The sequence below is a fragment of the Megalops cyprinoides genome, chromosome 10, assembly GCF_013368585.1.
Source record: "Megalops cyprinoides isolate fMegCyp1 chromosome 10, fMegCyp1.pri, whole genome shotgun sequence".
NCBI lineage: Eukaryota > Metazoa > Chordata > Actinopteri > Elopiformes > Megalopidae > Megalops > Megalops cyprinoides.
In genome coordinates, this window is record NC_050592.1 from 11574083 (window position 1) to 11594378 (window position 20296).

Here is a 20296-nt window from a genome sequence, read left to right on the forward strand (position 1 = left end):
AAAGGTATTATATGACATTAATATAACCTCCTTTGATCAATAATTTTGCCATTTATCCTAGCATCCTATTTGCATTTTTACAACATTCCACTTTGCAGTCCACTTTCTCCACTTCCTTCTCTCCTGGATGAAATCACCCCGAAGACCTACAATATATTATAGCATGACCAAATTAAAGTGCTGGTAATCTCACAGCCTAAAGAGTGAATGTTGTACTGTACAAACAGATGAGACCTACTGGAAGCATGAAACGCTATCAGTCGTACGTGGTGTATCAGAATTGGAAAGCAGCTGGGTTTAAGGGGGCATTAGAGGTACCTGCAGGCTCCCCCGGGGACAGTACTCAGTGATGATGCAGATGTTGGGGGGATCGATACAGGCACCAATGAAGCGAGTGAGATGCTCGTTTTGGGCGTCCCGCATCTGTAGTTAATTGGGGTGGTCAGGGGTGCAAGAGGTTGGAAGAGCGCACATCAGTTACACACTCACAAAGCATGCACTGTCATAACAACAATACCAACACAGACACACAGAGACAGCACAGACGTATGCACACCAGCATTGAGGTGAAATTGACTCACATGTTTCAACTCAAAGAGCACCTTCCTGGACAGTTCAATCCGCTTCCTGTTGATGTATTTAATTGCCACTATGTTACCCTGAAAAACACCAGCAAGCCAACAGATTCATAAGAGGCACTTTCCTATTTTTTCCTGCTTTATTTTCTTTGTTGTTCAAGTAACATTGTTCAACGTAACACTATGGAACATAATACACACAACACATTCCTCTTCCTACAGTCCTCAAACCTTGAAAGCTTGAGATAGGTGTACATGTAGGTAGCTACATAATTGGACTCTAACCAACATCAAATATGGACATTGAGCAAAGCACCTTGTAGTAACCCGTCTTCGCGAACACTTGGAAGTTGCCTTCTGCTGTGAGGAGAGAGCCGTAATTGGAGCCTCTCTGAATTTTATAGAGAAAGATGGACAGAAGAGACAGAGAGGTCTTAGTTGAGACACAAGGTCTTTCTGTGAAACCTGAATCCACAAATGTGAAAGGTGCATGTATAGCACCAACAGAGAGGTGATTTGACATACTGGTCCTACAGAACCCCAAAACCAGTCTGTTTGATTGCCCACCCAATATCAACAGATTTGCAATGTAGGGAGTCACTTTCTCAATGAACACATTGTTGGCGACCCGTGATTGAATGCTACACAGGTGCTGTGATAAAAACATATTCTTGGAAAAAAGCAGTTCAGATAATTTCAGTATTAACTTTCAATCTAACAATGTGATGGTAACACTGTATTCTCCACAACAACAGCTGAAGGCTATCGTTTATACTGTCTTTTAACCGCTGAAGCCAGACAGAGGCCTCTAATTGACCATGACAGACATGTATGAAGTGGTCTCCTATGAGTTATCTGAATCTCGGCATGTGTGGACCTGGCTCTAGACAAGCCTTTATTTGATTTACGTCTCAGTCTCTGAATAATGAAAATTGTGGTCTAACTACATCCCAGAATATCTTGTTAGTAGAATCTGCATCAGTTCATCACTATTATTAGAGGCACAGTTTGCATTACAACCAGTTGGAGAACAACTTTCCATTTCCAAAGACGTTTGTCTTTGAGAATGGCCATATCTTACAACTTCCAAACGTATTTTGATACTAAAATGAATATATTGAACGAGGTTAGTCGAGGTTAACAGGTCCCCTGGGAGTGTGAAGGATGTGGCTCACCAGTGAGAGGGTGAGCTTGCTGCCGACACTGCGCAGCACCTTCTCCATGTTACTCATCTGAATGTCCTCCCAGGATATCCTCCACAGCTGTGCAGCCAATTCATTCTCCAGCTTCAGTTTCCTGGTGGGGGGCAGACAGAGAGCAAACAGAGGGCCAGTGGGTGACATACATAAGCAAAACATAAGCTTTATTTATTTGGGGGTTTTTGTCATTTTAATGGTGAATTCATAATCTGCCCATGAAGTAACCAAATGGATTTGCTTGCTTTTCACATGTGTTTTTTACTAGTGAATTGCTCTATAAATCATCTTTGTAGTGTGGGTTGTAAACATTACATTGCTTTACAACTGGCAACACGTACATATGTAATTCTCACACAAATAAAGCCACACAAACTGAATTGAGTTAAACTGAATTCAGAAAAGGGTAGAGGCTTAGGGGGTTAGTGGTTGTATCAGACTCTGGAAGACACCGGGATTTTTGGATGCAGGAAAATGAGAACCACTTTGACAGGGTGCACTGACCTGTATATGAAGACAGTGATGGTGATGATGATGACAAAGACGAAGAAGACAACAATGGAGACCATCTGGTGCATTGGGATGGTCCCTGATAACAGAGGGAGAGAAACACTTTTAGTTTCCATTGCTTTTTTTGGAACGTAGTGTAACACACAGTGTAGCCTTGCACAGACAAGAGGCATTTGCATTCAATGTAATAATGTCACTCAGTAAATCACTGAAGAGGCAATGGAAGCACTGAGATGTCTGAAACAGAGGGGTAACAGAGGGACCACACTGAGAGAGAGAGAGAGACCAGTTACGGATGTTGGTGACAGAAAGTGGGGTAACGGGTCAACAGACTTGTCAGACAGGCGGGATTGTCGTTCTTGAAGCCGCAGACAGGTATGTCACGGGGAGGTACGCCCCCTGGCCACTGGAGTTTCATTCCTGGCAGTGATACCATCACCTTCTGGGTGCCGTTATAGACAGACACAATCTGGCAGACAAAGGGGGGGGAGGGTAGGGGTCAGTATAATGCATACAATCTCATAGAAAAAGGGGGGTAGACATTAGAATAGGCAAAATTTGGCAGACAAGGTAGGGATACACGTTACAATGGATACAATCTGTAAAATACGGATAGACAAACAGAATAGATACAATCTGGCAGACTGTGAGGTAGATATGAATACTGTCTAGCTGAATGCAACTAAAAAGGCACACAATTTAGGGGCAAAGAGAGGGAACGTGAGGCTATTGGGCATCAAGATAGTGATACAATAGCAACAAACAGACATGAGATACTAAACTAAATGTGAAGTTAGGGAATAAAATGAAGCAGGAGCAGCACCATACATTCAAACACCTACAAGATGATTACATGTGTACATAAGATGGGACAGCCTTAATGATATGCTGTTTGAACTCTGATAAGCTATAGTGGATGGAACGGGTAAAGGCTATCCACTCCCCTGCAGCAGAGTGTCTGTCGGACTGCGTTAACAGCACGTCCCCAGCCCCATGAGGCCTCACCTTTCCAGAACCAATCAAACAGCTTTTAGCGGGCTGTGTTTCAGAGCGGAGCAATGCTCACCTCCACACTCACCATGATGAGGGGCTCGGTGATGAGAGCAATCACGAGGCTTTCAGCTGGTGAACCGGGACACAACCCTCTACGCCTAACCATGAATGTGATTACAGCCTGATTCCAAAAAAAAAAAAGATTTCCTCCCGCCGGCCCTGTGGCAGTCGGCCACAAAAGTGTGACTGTTGATGGTTTCAGGACAGTGTGTGAAGGTGGATTGTTAAAGCCGTGCCTACTTTTTCCATTCTGGTATGTTTATGAAGCAGTTTGTGCAGGTATTTAAGGATGATGTCTGCAGTTTATCATAAAACATCAGGGCTGGGAAGTGGTGATGAGGTGGCATAGAAATCATCAGCAGTAGAAGGTAAGCTGGTAAATGAGTGCCTATGCTGGATTCATATATGGGTGCTAGAAGCTGGCAGTGTACGTGTGGCTGTGTGATTGGATATGTTGATATGTGTGTGTGTGTGTGTGTGTGTGTATGAACATGCCTGCGTGTTTGTGTGTGTGTGTGTGTGTGTGTGTGTGTGTGTGTCTGTGTGCATTTATGTCTGTGCATGTGCATGCGTGTGTGACAGAGAGCTGCACTGTACCATTGCATGTCGGTAAGTATTAGTCACGCTGTATCGGGGGGGATTGATGGGTACCTGAAAAGCACCGGTGTCATTGTCAGTCATGTCCCACAGGGCGAAATCGATCTCTCGATCACCATGTTCATCTATCTGCACCAATCCTGTCACTCCTGGAGAGGGAAAAGTGAGAGAGCAACGGGGATGAGAGGAAGAAAATGAGTACGGCATACTATACAATAAACCCCGTGCAGCTGGCACAAAAATGTGCTCACAGATAAAATAGCAGGCAACAGCAATTATCTCTATTAACTGAAAGATTAACAAAATTTGCATCCAAAAACGAGTGACAGAAAGATGACATGGGCACTGTGAATGTCAGGAATTTCATTTGGTTGAATGTGGAATCATGTGGAAAACAACCCTCTCCAGGCCAAATAAAGCTGTCACACACACTCATACAGACACTGAATCTGCCGGATTCTTTCTCTAACACCAGAAACTGGCCACACATCCTTGAAATAAATATCGGCTGTTTCCAGATTTTATTCTGTTCACTAAAATATTCAATCTAACAACCTTCCTAAGTGATTCAAAATTGGATTCCATGGCCCATGCAACAGCATTCATCACTTCCTGCATGGAATCATTCATGGGTTGCGTTGCATTATTCTGTGCAGGTGTGTTAGGCTGTTAAGCATCAAGTGGGGGTTGAGTGTGGGGAGATAAAAATGCTGAGGGCACAGGAGTGTTGACATTTACAGCAGAGCAAGTTGATAGCGTATGAAATGTTGAAACCGTATGAGACAAAGGTCTTTGAATTCCCCCTGACAAAAGTAGACAAAGATAGTGCATAAAACTCTGTTGTGCAGATAGATCGGGTTGTGCTGCTTCTCATCAGTGATTGGCTGTCTTTTATCAGTTGGAGATGCCGTATAGTAATAACCTATCAGTATTCTTACACTCAGACAGGGGATGGAGACGTGCGAATTGTGGGAAGATGAGATAATGATTTAGCACCTACACTAGAGTGCCATTTAACCTTGAACCACATGAATGCAGCACACATGGATTTTGGGCTTGTCTGCTGTGATCCTGTGTTCTAGGAAAATGATTGCTCTTCTTCTGGGTTACACACTTGAATAAGAGGCTTGTGTCTAACCATAAGATAAATATATTGAAAAGCAAACAAAGCATTGGTGAATGTCAACAACTGTGCTCTCTTTTCCCATCTGTATATGAGATATATATACAATGCTTGTACAAAGACATGCATGCTGAAGTGTTGGTTAATAGATTGTTCATATAACAATATCTATTTAGGCATACATAGACACACATTAAAACACAAATCTACTCAATAAACAAGTAATTGATTGCACCACAGCTGGATTCTGTAGTCAAAACTGATTATAGACAGGAATGAGACAGATAAGCAGATGTATTTGATTTTGTCAAAGACTTGTGTTCAAAAGTATGCAGACTTGAATCAAGTGACTGAATTCATCCAAGGGATCTGAATTTGAATCAAATCCTCCATATGGATCAATATGGAAGTATTTTATCTTTAACCAAAACCCTGCCTCATCAGATTCCTTTGTGAAAGTGTGAGGGCTGGAGCAATGGAGATCACTTTGGGGGGCCCTGGGACAATACTGCCTTGATCAAAAAACACTGAATCTGCTCCCACAGTGAAAACATTGTGCTGTGTATGTCTAATCAGAGTAAAGTCCCTGATGCTGCATTTACTTCATTACCGATGCTCAACTTTTTTCTCCTTGACAGTGTTCTGGAGGCAAAGACAAATCTCTGTCATTGAAAATGAAAATCCTCAAAGCAAAGTGTTGAGAAAATAGTGGCCATGTCATTGATAAGGATAAGAAATGCTCTGACACATCAATTAAGAAAATCGAGCTTCTGGATATTACATCATTATCCCCAAAGTCTGGTCTTGTGAATAAACTACTTGCTGGATAGAAGATAGATGTCTGTAATTTATCTGAAACATGGCTCCAACTGGAGGAAAATTTAGGACTTAACGAGGACACCCGAGGATGGGCATTTTAGTAGCCAACAATGTCGCTTATATGATAGTAGGAGAGGTGTTGCTATAGTTTGTATGCCTGATCTTTGTTTAGCATCAAAAATTTGCTCAGTGAACTACTGACAAGAATCCACATGTTTCCAAATAAATGTCTTAATTGCTTGTAAGTGTTTATAGACCGCCTGGACACTATGCAGATTAATTTCATGAATTTTGTGTAGATACTGCCTGTGATCCAGTAATAATGATCTTCCTGTCTATACCTTATTCTGTTGGCTTCATCCAGCATGTGACCAAGTCTATTTGTTATTGTAGAGAATTTTAGTCTCCAAAATTTGTCCTGAACTTCAAAAATGCATCATTCGTGAAGCCTCCCATCTAGATCAGTGCAATTTTGTAGCTTCTCCGTGGTGCATAAGACCCACACTAGCATTAGCCTCTGGTGTAAAATGGGTCAGTGCACAATGCAATCATTTTTAACGGTAATGGTTTACAGTCATATTACACTGAAACTGGCTACAGTGATCTCTGAGATCTGTCATTTTATAGACCTTGCACTACTTCTCTTCTCACCCGGTTCCTCTTTCTTGCTCTTTCTTTCCCTTTGTTCCCGTTTTCCAGTGACGACTCTGCAGTTTGGGCTGCATTGATCACACTAAATGAGCCCACTATAATACAGAGGCTTGCATGGCTTGTTCATTAGCCACCCCACTGCTCCTTTATCTGATCAATTCTCCCACTCATTCTGTCCACGGGTGGCTATGTGACACCAGACAAATCCAGGAAGTTAAAGGTACATTCAGTAACGCCAAGAAAGAACCCATTATAAAGCTCCCATTCAAAAGAGCAGTGTGGCACGAATTAAGAGTGCTCAAGAGTGTTCTTTGCTGATGAGGCCAAATTATGTGGTATTTCTGAACTGCACACTCAGGGGTCAGCACAGGCATATTTTAAACTGAGATAATCGACCAATTATAAGTGAGGTCAGAGACTAGTCATCGATAAGGTGAGCTATCTGAGGAATGACATTCACAGAACACCAGAGCATGTATTCCGTTCAACAGTTTCAAGCTTCTTATATGACAGTTTATGTTCATTCTTAGTGTTAAAAAGACAGATATGAAGTGAAGCATTTCCTAATTCACTTGAAGTTAAATTGATGGAGAAACTGTGCAATAGGAGATGCTGTCTTTCAGATGAGACAGCACACCAAGCTCCTTGCTCTTTGTGGTCATTAAGGATCCAACGGCACTTCTTACATAACTGAATTCCGAGTTAGGCTCTTTCAATCTGGCCATCTAATGATCTCCCCTACTTTAACTGGCTAAGTAATTCCCTCTCTCCACACCCTCATCCTAAACTCTAAGGTCTTACTAAAATGTAAACAGTCCGAAACTAACCCATTCCCATTATAAGATATAATAGGATGTCTTAAATTTAGTTAAGATGGCCTCTTTGGGCTGGGGGCTGTAACAGCAGCCTCCACGCAATGACACCTGTGGGACAGTGGTTGATTGTGGGGCCTGGGAAGAAGGTTCTGGAAGGGAGTGGGAAACCGAATTGATAGCAGGCTCTGATCCAGAGAGGGGGAGGACTTCCAGAACCATCTGACCACAAGGTTCCCTTCCCAGGCCAGGCTGTGGCCTCCTTTTAGGGGGAGAGAACACAAAATCCCCTCAGTTCTGATTGCATTAGTGCACTGTTGGTATCATTCCAAATGCCTGTAATGGACAAGAACTGATGTGCTGCCTTACATGACTAAATGTTAACTGTATTGCTACCCTTTTATAATGTATTATGCTGTGGTTTTCTGACATTCCCGCCACCACTGAGAACGGTTGTGCTACAGTCCACAAGTACAAATATGAGAACAGCATCATTTGCTTTTATATTGCGCTTATAATTTGTTATTAGTGTGTATATTTCAGCACACAAGACGCTCAGATATTAGCCTAGATGTAGAACGTGCCCATGTTACACAATTAATAAGCAAAGCAAAGACCAAAAATGGATGAACTATGAAGCTATATCCAAACACAGAGAAGGTGGAAGACAAAGAGAAGGTGAAATTATATGAAATGTAATTTCATGAAATGACTTCGGCAAGGATGCAAATAATGAAACAATTACTGAAAGTAATAAATTTCAACAGTGCTCATTCACTGCTCACTAGGGTATGTCGTTAATGTACTAAACTCACTATGAACCACATCTTTTCCTGATATTGCAGTTGTTTCCGGGTGTGAAACTCCAGATGTGTCCCACAATCCCCTGTGAGGTTTCTGAGAGAGAATTAAGCAAGGATTCTGTTGTGTTTTGGAAGGATCTGAGCTACTGTGGTGCATGCTTCAGCATTTCTCTCAGTAATTTATTTTGTTATGATTAGTAAGATCTGAGACATGTTCAATCAGACCTAATATAGGCACAGCATGTGGAAACTTTGCTAAGTAATTTTAAAAATACTTAATAATAATACTTTTTTTTTTCTCAGCATAGGAAGGAATTTTCCAAATAGAGGAATGCACCTCATTAAAAAAATAGGTACAATCCTACAGAGTGGCCATGAAGTCACAATTTATTGCTGCAAAAACATCCTTATTCCAGCACAAAAATATAAAATCCGTTTCACATGTCCAAGAATGACCTCATTATGCTCATTTGTTTGTTTTCAATAACTTCCACATGGGCACCTTCTGCGTCAAAACAAAAAAAATAATTGTCACCAATGTGTCATTTCCCTGAAAACAATGTGCAGAATATTAGGGGTAATTTGCGATCTCACATGTTTTGATCCTTTGTTCTGTAAGCTTGCAATTCCATGTACCCTGATACAAAAAAAAGTTTGAGTTAAACTTAGGGGAATTTTGCCGTAAGGCCTCCCCTGTAGACGTAAGGTTACCAGGCAGCTCTCTCCTGGAAAATCAGCACTTTGGGCTACAACTGAAACTGAAGTAAGTGAAGTTTTCAACAAAATAGACTGAGATTTACAACCACCACATGGAAGAATTCTTCCTTTTGGATCTGGCAAACTGATCAACTAATCGACTAATATGTCAGGACACCTATATTGCACCTCTTCTTACTCCAAAAAAACACAGCCAGTGATAAAACTGAGACTGCCTTCATCCGTCTCACTTCTGCTCAGCAGAATAATGCCATTCAGCTCAAAGATGGTGCTGGTTCCTGAATATGTTGTACCAGACATGCTAATGGTGGCACAATGTCCCTTGTCCCTCCTGGAAGAGGGATTTAATAACTATTGCGAGCATGAGAACAGATATAGTTTTCAAAATAAATTTTTGCTAACAACTCCTTTGTGTTCAGACATAGACAGTGATGTCACTATAGCTTCCCTCCTAGAGTAAAAGATAGTTGCCGTGTGCCAGATCAGAGGTATGCCTTAATGCACATATAACAATTCTACCTTTCATTTATTTCTCATGCATGTCAGTAATTGTCCAATTTTATCTCCATCTCAGTCATAAAGCTTAAAAAGCAGAGAGAGAGCCTCAGGAAGACACTGTGTGTCCTTTTATGGAGATACATTCCACTCAGTCATCAGTGAGGACCACATTGTACAGATTATCCATCCTGCTGATTACCTCTCATTGGATTCTAATGGAAATCTACACTGTTGTGCTAGGCCTTGAGAACACCTGTGCCTCTACACTGTCATTATACTTTTCTTTGCCATTTAATTCTGACAAAAAAAAGAATAAACAAAATCTGAACTGCATTTGAATTCAATGAGGCACGATATGGTCTGACAGCCTTTGTAGCAAGGCCTCTTATATTTGTCTTTTGTGAATGCTTTTTATGATTGCCCTTGTTCATCTTTCATTTTGTTAATCTTTGTGTGTTGATAAATAAAAGGATGTAGCTGGTATTATTTATGTAATTCACACTGCGACAGCTGATGCCATTCTGCCCATTGTCACACACCAGAAATCATCAGAATGGCAATGAAACTTTTTTCAGTGTCCTTCACAAATTCATGCACTGTATTGTACCATGTGCACTCTAACAGTGAATCATGGCTGCCTTGATTTGAAGCCCCAGACTCTGCAGTGCTTTTGTTCTCAGGCTCTCAATGCTCATTGTTTGCAGGTCTGTCATTGATGTTAATCATTAGATTTCAATGACACGTCTCAGCTGCCGTGACTTAGAGGTGTGAGCTTCACAGGAATGTAACTGTTGTACCCTTGTCAAAAGTAATTTATTTTAAGCGCACAAGATAGAATGCATTGAAGATGACAAGAGACAGGGCATCACAAAGGAAGGACTATCTATTTGTTACTCATTGAATAATTGTACCAGTAAATATAAGGTGTTCGAATTAAAATGGTACAGTGCATGCCACCTATGAGAATTACCGATATAAGAATCAACTGTATAGTGCAATTGTTATTAATGAAACCTCTCTGACAGAATACTTCCTCTGTTAATGCTACTTAAAAATGATGCTTAAAAAGAATAAACTCATATAGGCTCACTTACAACGTGTGATATTATACTCAATAATGTGCATTGGCACATAATTAATGAAAAAAGTTGTTTAAATTTGATTAGTGTATCACTTATCTGAAATTATCACAGCAGCTAGCACACAAATTCTGTTGTATTACTTCACTTGATAATTATCCTGAACCTTTTTTTAAATGATGAAAAAGCATGACAGTTTAAAAAGGGTCACACAATATCAGCTGTTTCTTTTTCACTTGTTTGCATCTGTGATGGAGTAACCCTTGTGCTCTTCATCTTCAATAATTTTAATGCTAATGAAGAAAGAAATGTTTCTCAGTTAAAACCCAGCTATTTTCTGTACTTAACATTACTTAATGTGAAAAGGAAAATATATTGTACACTGTATACATAATTTAGTGAGAAAGAGAATAAGCTTTGAATGCGTTAATTATTGAAAACAATCAAAATGTCATCATTCCCTCCCCCTTTCCTTGATCAGGGCCACCACTGGCATTACCAAATGACATGTTTTGACCAGAGTGCCCCTGCAAGAATTGAACGAAAACGTCATTGAGCTTCAACGCAGAGCATCAGCAGCATTACCACTGAGACAAGTGGGTGACTTTCAGGGGGTCACGCGTAGTAGAGTTTGGAAATTCCCGTGACGAAACACAGCTACCCCTGCCCAAAGGCACCCGGCCCTGTCTCATAAGTTAATGGGCAGAGGATTTATACCCACAACAGATGGAACATGTGCATTACACTGCCACAACTGGCTGTAAATCTAATCGGAGGAAGCAGATTCACTGGGTGATTGAATTCCATCTTCCTAGGGAAGGCAGGGGCACTTGGGGGAAACCACACAGGGGTTTGTGTTGTTAGAATTGAAGAGACTAGGTGGGTGTAAATCCTTGAAGCTGTGCTTAAGACCACTACTAAATGATTAGGAGACATGGGTGCAAAGTTCTGAGGCTGTAGAGTGGTAATGAAAACATCAATGGATAGGGACAATAACAACATCTGCCAAACAGTCTTCTACAGCACATTGGGCTCCATGCTCAAGGGTACAGCAGCAGTGTCCCACTTGGGATTTGTACTCTCTGGTTAAATTGAAATGTGTGACCACCCCTCAACATCCCTGCACATTGCTGCCGTAAAACCAAAGATGGCTGGTAGCTCTAGTCTAGGAAAATAATACAAACTGCTTCCACATTGCCAAATAACCCAACTATACAGGAGAGCCCAGTGTCTGTGAAGCAAGATGTTCACATTTCAGACACGGATGAAACACATGGGCCAGCCCACTTTAAAAGTGGAACACGTGCATTCACAAGGGGATACAGACTCACAGAAGTTTATTTAGTGCTAGTGTGTCACATGGTGAACAGGCCCACGCAGTGGAACTTTGAGTGCCCCTGATGAACATTATAACACTGTATCTGTTCCACTGTAGGGCTGGAACCAGACTAGCACAGTCCAGAGCCAAAGATAACTGATCTGGTGCACCGATCTGCTTTTCCATTGCATTACCAGCAACCAGAGCAGCAGCACACAATATCACTCTGAATTCTGGTGTCTGCCCTGATTTGACTCCCTGGAAATATGCATGCATGCAAAACACACTTGACAAATTACTACTGCACACCTCTGTTTTTTTTTTTTTGCTGTGATTAGTGAGCTACTTTCCTGCTTTTGTGTTAATCTACTCACAATTTTTAGAAACAATGTAGTTGTGCAGCTTGCTGACTCCACCCACAGCTTCTCTATAAGTAGGTCAATACCAAAGGCTCAGCTCACATGGGATGGTACAGCAAAAACGACCAGCTGGAACCTGAACTAAGTAAGCCTGTCTAGTGAGCTTCATTTCTACAGTGGAAAAGGGGTACACAGGCCCATGAGCACATACATGCATTCAGGAATTATTTTGTTAAGACTGTAGTGCCACCATTGGTTCTGAGAATAAATGCCATTTACCAAGAGCAACATTTCAAAATGGAAATCATTTAAAATATACTAGTACTGCAGTTGTGGTTTGTGTGATTGTTAACAGCCTATTTCAATCTTCTTTAAGATCATTATACATTATACAATGTAATGGATTGTCGATTTCACTTGCACTCCATCCTATTTTCCCAAAGCTTTGATTTGTAATAAACAGTATATATTTGTGATGTCAGTACAGGCATCTTTTGCATCTTGACATAGCTGTGTGTTTTAGGCATTTTAAAAATAAACCATCAGATGGAAATAACACACATTATATTTAAAAATTCAAGCTTTGAACTACATTCACATTTTTGTTGTAATTAAAATCTACTGCAGCCCCTTGGAAAGAGAATCCATGTGAGTGTGTGTCTGAGGAAAACTTGACCTCTGAAACAGGTAACTACTCTAGATGGGACTTTTGAGTACCTTCTTACATATGTTGTAGTGATTCTAAGCTATGTGAAAGAATGCAGGTACATCTGTGTGCGTTGTTTAAACTGAAGACATGAACACACAGCTAGTCTTACGAGAGCATGAAGATATTACTAATGATGACACAGTGAAAATGACCCTGTACTGCAGAACCTTCATGAGACAACATGAACATCAGCACATTGCTGAGCCTGGTCATGAATGGTCTCAAGGTCCCCACTTTCAGAGGAAATTCTGTTAAGCCTTTCCACAAATGAACAACTCTGTGTGAAAAGCACAGTGTGAGAGTGAAGTATTCCATTGTTCTCACACCTGCTCTATAGGGATGGCCATTAATAAGGACACTGAGAGATTGAGAAAAGGTTCAGTGTTGTAATCTCCCAGCAACGGGGCAGGCCAGACTTGCTGACCATTGTACCATTTTACCATTCAGCTCATCCCCACTCATCTTAGTGTTCTGTTTGAATGGTACTGTGTCACTGTGAGCGTTCAGAGTAACAGAGGACATTAGGAGCATCCCTGCTCCGTAATCACCGGGCCACTCTGCTGTGACAATGACAATGGCTTAGAACCTGACCGGCTGTCAACCACACAGGGGAGAATTTTGGCAAGAGAGGGGAGAGATAGAATGTGGAGATGCAGAGGTGAAAAAAGAGAGAGGCTGGATGGATGCCGGTGGGCTACAGACAGAAGGTGATGAAGATGAAGGAGGAGGGCACAGGTGGATGCAGAGAGATAAAACGGAGGCAGAGAGGTGAGTGACAAAAATGGAGGGACATTGACGGCGAAGCCCAGATTAAACCTTTACAGGAGGTCTGGGCTCGCCTGATTACGTTTCCGTCCCTTTTGCACTAATTTTGGGGTGGCGTTTTTCTGAGGTGACAACACAGAGATGTATGATTCAATAAGCACGAGGCAGTGACCAGAGGGAAGGGGGGGCAGTGAAGAGGAGCCAGGGGCATTGGGGTGCAGTTTAGAGTGTAGGAACAAGAGGGAGTGGGGGAAATGTATAGAAGGGAAGAAGGAGAGAAGTGGAGGGAGACAAAGAGCTTGTGGAGGGTGGGGGGGGGGTGTTGATGGGGGTTGCCTGCTGAGCGAAGGAGTGAGAGAGATAAACACCAAGGAAGCAACAGGGGTACAGGAGGGAGAGGGAGACAGATAGTAAGCCGCAGAGAAGGACTGTCTTTAGGGATTGGAGAGAAAAGATAAATATGGTCAGAGGAGGAAAACAGAGAAAGAAGCTGTGAACCATTTGAAATCAACAACGGTACATTTATTCACTGTGGGGCAGTGAACATAAAAAAGCATAAATCCATGAAATGTATTTATACAGATGTGCTGTACTTATCAATCCAAGTAAAGTAATTAGGGAAAGAGCTCAGTAAACAACTTCTGAAACAGCCCCATATCCTGAATTCTGAGTGCATCAATACTCTAAGCTACTGCTTGTCAATACCAATCACAAAAATTACACCTGGAACAAAAATCTATGGAATTGGGTTTGGTAGGGGGAGGGGGGACAATGAAGCTTCTAATTCTGGACTGCATATGGTTTCCAAGACGATACTCCAGAAAGTCAAACTGTCTTGGAAGAAAATCATCTTGTGATCTGACGGAGTTTGAATGATAGAGACTGAAGCAACACTTTTGTGAAAATTGGCTATTCATGTAAGAAGAACGTAATGTACTTTTTCTACACAACAGGACAAAATTACTTCTTTGCAAAACAAGACAATGCAAAATAAAGCTTGACATGCCAAAACAATATTTTAGTAGGAGGACTCATTCCATGTTGGCCTCCTGTGTTTTCACTATGTTTTGAAGTTGAAGGTTTTAGTGCGGCACTTGGACCTTGACCTTGAAGGCACACAATAAAAGAGAGACAAAAAGAGTTATACAGTGATTAGGAGATGGAAATGAGAGGTAGCAGATAATGGAGATTTGGTAACTGAGAAAAAGGAGGGAGAGAAGGGAAAAAACTGGATAAGCACTGTTATGAGTACCTGCTTCTGCATAGCACATAATATCGGCACACACACACACAGATGGAGAAATATTCTTCAGTTTAACTCTTCCCCATTACTCTGTGTGTCATATATATGGGTTTTAAAGCAGTTTTACATTTTCTTTGGCAGTAGTTGATTAATATACTGACTTATTTGTTATCAATAATACAGACAGCATAAGGATGTTCTGCAAATAGCTTTGTAATTAACACAATTATAATGTAATGTAATATCATGAATAATATTCAGGAATAATATTCAATCTTTAATTTATTACTGATCAAAACATTTTTTTGGTCAAATGTCCTAGGCTCTATGCCATATTTTTAGGTTTTGGAGTTCTACAAAAATGTGTTTTCAATATCACATGAAAAAATCTACTGCAAGGGAAACATGGAATTTATGTACTAAATTTGTGAATAAGTACATTTCACATAACGTGTTGGCAACAACATGTAAGTTCACTGATTTTATTGCCTGAAATTTTCTCGAAACATAAAGTGAGCAAATAAATGTAAACATTAACTAGCTGTTTTGCAGAATTAACTAAAATGATATACTTCAACACATTCCCCTTTACCCTTTACAGGTATGAACAACCCAGCTTCTATCCTAGCGGACAACAAATAAACAACTGTGGACAGAAATGTTGCAAGGAGGCTCTACAGGAAGTGCCCGAGTTGCAATAAACAGAAGGGATGATGGGAAGGTGGGGGTGATGACAGCTTGCTGTGGGTGCCTGGGACCTCCATCCTGTTTACAGGGCATTGATAATGTCAAACACGTGTCACGGCCCCGTGGTTCTGAGGGGGCGGGAGCCATGCAGCGGATTCCCTGCCGTGAAAGATACTGTGCCTAGAGTCTTATTAATATTCCACATGCTCACACAAAAAGCTGCCCCTTTTTTTAGAAAGAACCTTTGAGTGTCATCGCTCACTTTGGGTATGAGTCCATTTGGATTCCCTTTCTGTCTACCCGACTCTTTAGTACTCAATAGGGGCAGCAGTGTAGCATAGTGGAGGAGCAGGACTCATAACCAAAAGATTGCTAGTTCAATCCCCCACTGGGGTACTACTGTTGTACCTTTGGGCAAGGAGTTTAACCCACATTTGCCTCAGTAAATATCCAGCTGTATAAATGGATAATATATGAAACTGTAACCTGTGTAAGTCACTTTGGATAAGAACATCTGCTAAATGACAATAATGTAATGTAATTGATATTTCAGACAATTATGAGGGGGTTCTCTGAAATCCTGCAAAAATGTTCAGTTGAACAAAATTAAACATATGACAGCTTTGTAAGGGGCATCAACCTGGTGTGAGCTTGTGGGTGTTTCATTTTCAAACATCACTCTCTTTTCACAAAAAAAAACCTAAAATCAATTTCAAACTCTGGTTACATAAGTTTTTACATAAGATTTTAATAGAGATGATAGTGTTAATACAGCTCTAGGTACCCTTGACTCAGTTCTAAGGCCATGATGATGTGGTGAAGTTGTTGAGATTATCTAATAATTCTGTGATTCTCTAGGATCATAGTAGCCTACCTTTCTGGTAAGATATGTATCGATATTTTGGGGTGCAGTGGGACTTTTTCCACTGTTAAAGTCTTGTTAAAGCCTTATCACATCCTTGTCTAAGTTTAAAATTCTCTGGTCAAAGGAGCTTTACTACATAGCTGAAAACTGCCAAGCTTGTAGTCTCCAACAGGATCTTGGTCTCAAACAACAGAGGCTGCAGATTCCAATGACACTGTAGTGAAATCACTACATTACACTATTGTCCTTTAGCAGATGCTCTTTGGCACTCAACTAAATGACAAGGATGCGCTTTGCTTTGATGCAACTTACACAGGTGACAATTTTTACTTGTTACCCATTTACACAGCTGGGTGTTTCACTGAGGTAAGTACCTTGCCCAAGGGAACAGCAGCGGTGCACCATTGGGGAAATGAACCAGCAACATTTCAGTTACCAGCCTTGCTCCTTACCACTATGCTACACTGCTGCGAAGTCAGGAGCTCTGCTGTTCTGCCCTTGAGAAAGCCCTAGTACGCCGCATCATTCACTTTTCACTGGGGTGAAAATGCTGCATAAATGAATACCAGAAGTTCTTTGACTAGATAAATGGCTCATCAATTACACTGAGGAATTGGGAAAGTGTTTTCTCAGAGCTCGGCGGCGGGATGAATGTGCTTACAGAGAGGCTCTCGGAGCTTGGCAGAGGACCAGCGACCGTGTGAGGAGAACAAGGGGGGTGGGGGGGTGCTGCTTAATAACAGATTCAGCAACGTCTGCACTTCTGACTGCGCGTGTGTTTGCACGGACAAAGAAAAGAAACAGCTGCTCATATGCAGGAGTCCACCCAAACAACGCCACAAGGTAAAGAAGCAAATACTCATCAAACCAGGGGAGGCTAGTTTTCACTGCAGATGAGGCTGTAACCCCTTCCCAGTGGGATTCACTTTTCATTTTCAGGAATTGGTTTAAGCTTTTCTTTTTGACGACTGCTGCACAATGACTTTCCCGTGCTAACAGGGACCTGTTGCAGGGAGGCATTTGAAAAGGTATTACATTGGACTGGCTCTGTTTTACCCAGCGCTCAATAATTCCTCCCCCACTGTGACTGGAACACTCTGATCTTAGGCACTGAAGGCAGGACAAAATCAGGAGCACAGCAAAAAAAAAAAAAAAAAATCCATGTTTCTAAAGAAAATAGTTAAATTCAGCAATGGCATGCCAGCTTAGTTAAGGTTTAGAACAGCCAAGGACATCTAAACCACCCTGCTAGGAGAGGATAGGGGCAGGTCTGTGGTGTGATGGATGTAGCCCTAAGGTCCTCGGCGGGACACAGCTGTGTGACCATTGGCGGTGTCGGTTAAACCTCTGACTGAACTTGCCAAGCAGTAACTGTTTACAAACTTACCATAGTAGGTGCGGTTCCACATATTTCTGGTGACATTTGGCCCTGGGGGCATGCCCTCCATCCTCGCCATGGTCTCATTCAGAGCCTGGGCGTACAGCATGACTCCGTCATAGAAGCCTCCGGGGATCAGGTTCATCTGGGTGTTGGAAGGGGAAGGGCACACCGGTTACAGTATGTTTCTTCCTTTCCTCTATTCTCTGTCCCCTTCTCAGGACACACTGTTTGGATCAACTCACATTTCAAACTTTACACCAAGCCATCATTCTGGATTCCTCTCCCTACCCAAAGGAATCTTGAGCTTTTTATCTTCCCTTTTTTTTTTAATTATATGCTTTTCTAATGCTTTTCTCCTCCCTTCAATGTCTTGATTGTTGATTATTTTTGATTATTAATTTTTCCTATTCCCCTCCGTTACAGCTCATATTTGTGCTAGAAGTCCACCAAACCCTCTCTTTTCTCTTTTTTTCATCTCTCTCCCTCTCCCTGTTTAATCCGAGGCAAAGAAAAAGGGGCACATAATCAACAAATCAAGAGCTACAGAGAAATATGTAAAAAAAAAAAAAAAAAAAAAACCAGCGCCAATCTGCAGCAGTGAAAAGGTTCAGGCAACAGCAGTATTTGCTTCTGAAAGAGAGACCTAATAAAATAAGACGTGGTTTGGTGAAAGAAGGATTTTGCTGTTATGGTCTTTTGTCCTCACTACGGGGCCTTTGTGATGAGAGATTCAGGGGTGGGAGCACACAGCCCTCTCTAGGGTTGAAGCCAGTAAGTGGCCCTCATGCAGCGTACCTCCGCCACCACAACCCAGGTCTTTCTGTTTGTTTGGCTAACTGCACTTGATCTCCATGCAGATGACAAATAGTGCTTTCTAACCTTGCCAGACGGCCTGCTTCAAAATCAGCAAAACGCTGTGTATTCCCCGTGATGAAATAGCTGTCCTGCAAACATCCCTTTTTTGTTTGGCGCGGGGGGTTGGGTTTAGGGGACAGCTGGGTTTAGATGGTGATTGAGCTAGGCCTCTCTGTAAAAATGAATGTGCTTCTTTGTCCCTCCAAGTCCTAAATTACCTATGACATGGCAGCCCACACACATCCATTCTATTTTGAACCAGAGCACTGAGAATTCTGTCAGTCTACATCTCATTTGGCAGTTTTATGTGCCTATAATATTCTTGCATGTAAATATGCATGTATGAATGTGTGTATATGTGTGTGTATTATGCCTATATATAATACATTCAACTGTGTGCAGGAAAGAAATAGAATATAATAGAAGAGGGAGCATTAGAATTTTAGAGTGCTATGTGAACATAGGGAATGGAGAGGCATGTGAATTAAGGTTCTAATTAAGGAGAACCAATGTGAGCCGTGTTACTTGTAGGTGTTGGGGGGAAGGTCTAATGCCAGTAAATTGTTTCATGCTGTCACTGAACCACTAATCAAATCTACTTCAAACTTCCATCCTTTGATTTGATCAAATTCAGGCGATTGACCGTCATCCCTAAAAGTCAGTTCAAATAAACACAGGGTAAAATATAGGGCTGTGCTTGACATTAATACCCAAAGCAAGCATTTGCATTTGGGAAAGATCAACTGCAACAGCAAAAACTGAGCTGTCTATTGACAGCTGTGTGCACTTCAGACATTGACCTTGACCTTGTATGTATGTCTATTTGCAATTAATTATTTTTGCATCTGTATATAGAAGGGTGCTACACTTGCATACAGGCAAACACTGGAGACTCAACAAGAAGCACTCTCTTAAATCAACCATCCTCCAGATTTTATTAGCAGCCTGTACCTTATATATTTACAATGCCTGAAAAGGAGGAAATGGAAGGAAATATGGAAAGACAAGGAGGGGAAGTCTTTAAAAGCAAAGTTGTCATAGAAACTGTAAATATGGCTTTGGCATTGGCTGTGTTGACTTAATCCTCTTCCTTATTTCTACTAACACCACTGAGAGAGTGCTACAGAGAAAGAGAGAGGAAAAAGGAAAAAAGAGGAAGAAAGAAAGGGACGAGAGATAGGGTAAGAAAGGTGGTGGTGGTGGTGGTGGTTGTGGGGGGGTGGGGGGGTCTTCATGAGCAATGTTGTCATAGAAACTGTAAATATGGCTCTGGCATTTGCGGTGTTGACTTAATCCTTTTCCTCGTTTTTGCACCATTGAGACTGCAAAACAGAAGGAGAAGAAAAAGGAAAAAAAATACGGGGAGAAACACAGTCAGGGAAAGGAGGAAACAAATGAAAGACAGATTGAGGAGATAAAGAAATGGGGTACAGATAGTTCTCATTTTGACAAACCTTGTTGAAAATAAGAAGTACTTGCATGAATTGTGATATAAGTGACAAAACAGAGCATTCGAGTTCTCATTTTGGAGTGTGCAGGTATCATTGGGTTTGGTGGCATTTTGAGGTCTATTGTACAGGCGCTCTTTGATTTTCACTTCACTTTCTTTTATCCTACACAGAGATAGAAAATGCTCACAAAGCTGCACTGTGGATGGGGACATTTTCTGCCATTACCT

General features: G+C 41.4%; 1 protein-coding gene across 1 annotated transcript in view; it reads right to left on the minus strand.

The window, feature by feature from the left end:
• Window positions 1-20296, minus strand: part of npr1b (natriuretic peptide receptor 1b) — a 58195-nt gene that overhangs the window by 14253 nt on the left and 23646 nt on the right. The window contains exons 4-11 of the mRNA XM_036539153.1: window positions 17770-17905; window positions 3989-4083; window positions 2618-2753; window positions 2279-2363; window positions 1754-1874; window positions 895-969; window positions 582-659; window positions 319-423 (exon numbers count right to left, since the gene is read on the minus strand). Of these exons, the coding sequence (XP_036395046.1) occupies window positions 319-423; window positions 582-659; window positions 895-969; window positions 1754-1874; window positions 2279-2363; window positions 2618-2753; window positions 3989-4083; window positions 17770-17905 (831 nt within the window). The remainder of the gene's footprint in view (window positions 1-318; window positions 424-581; window positions 660-894; window positions 970-1753; window positions 1875-2278; window positions 2364-2617; window positions 2754-3988; window positions 4084-17769; window positions 17906-20296) is intronic.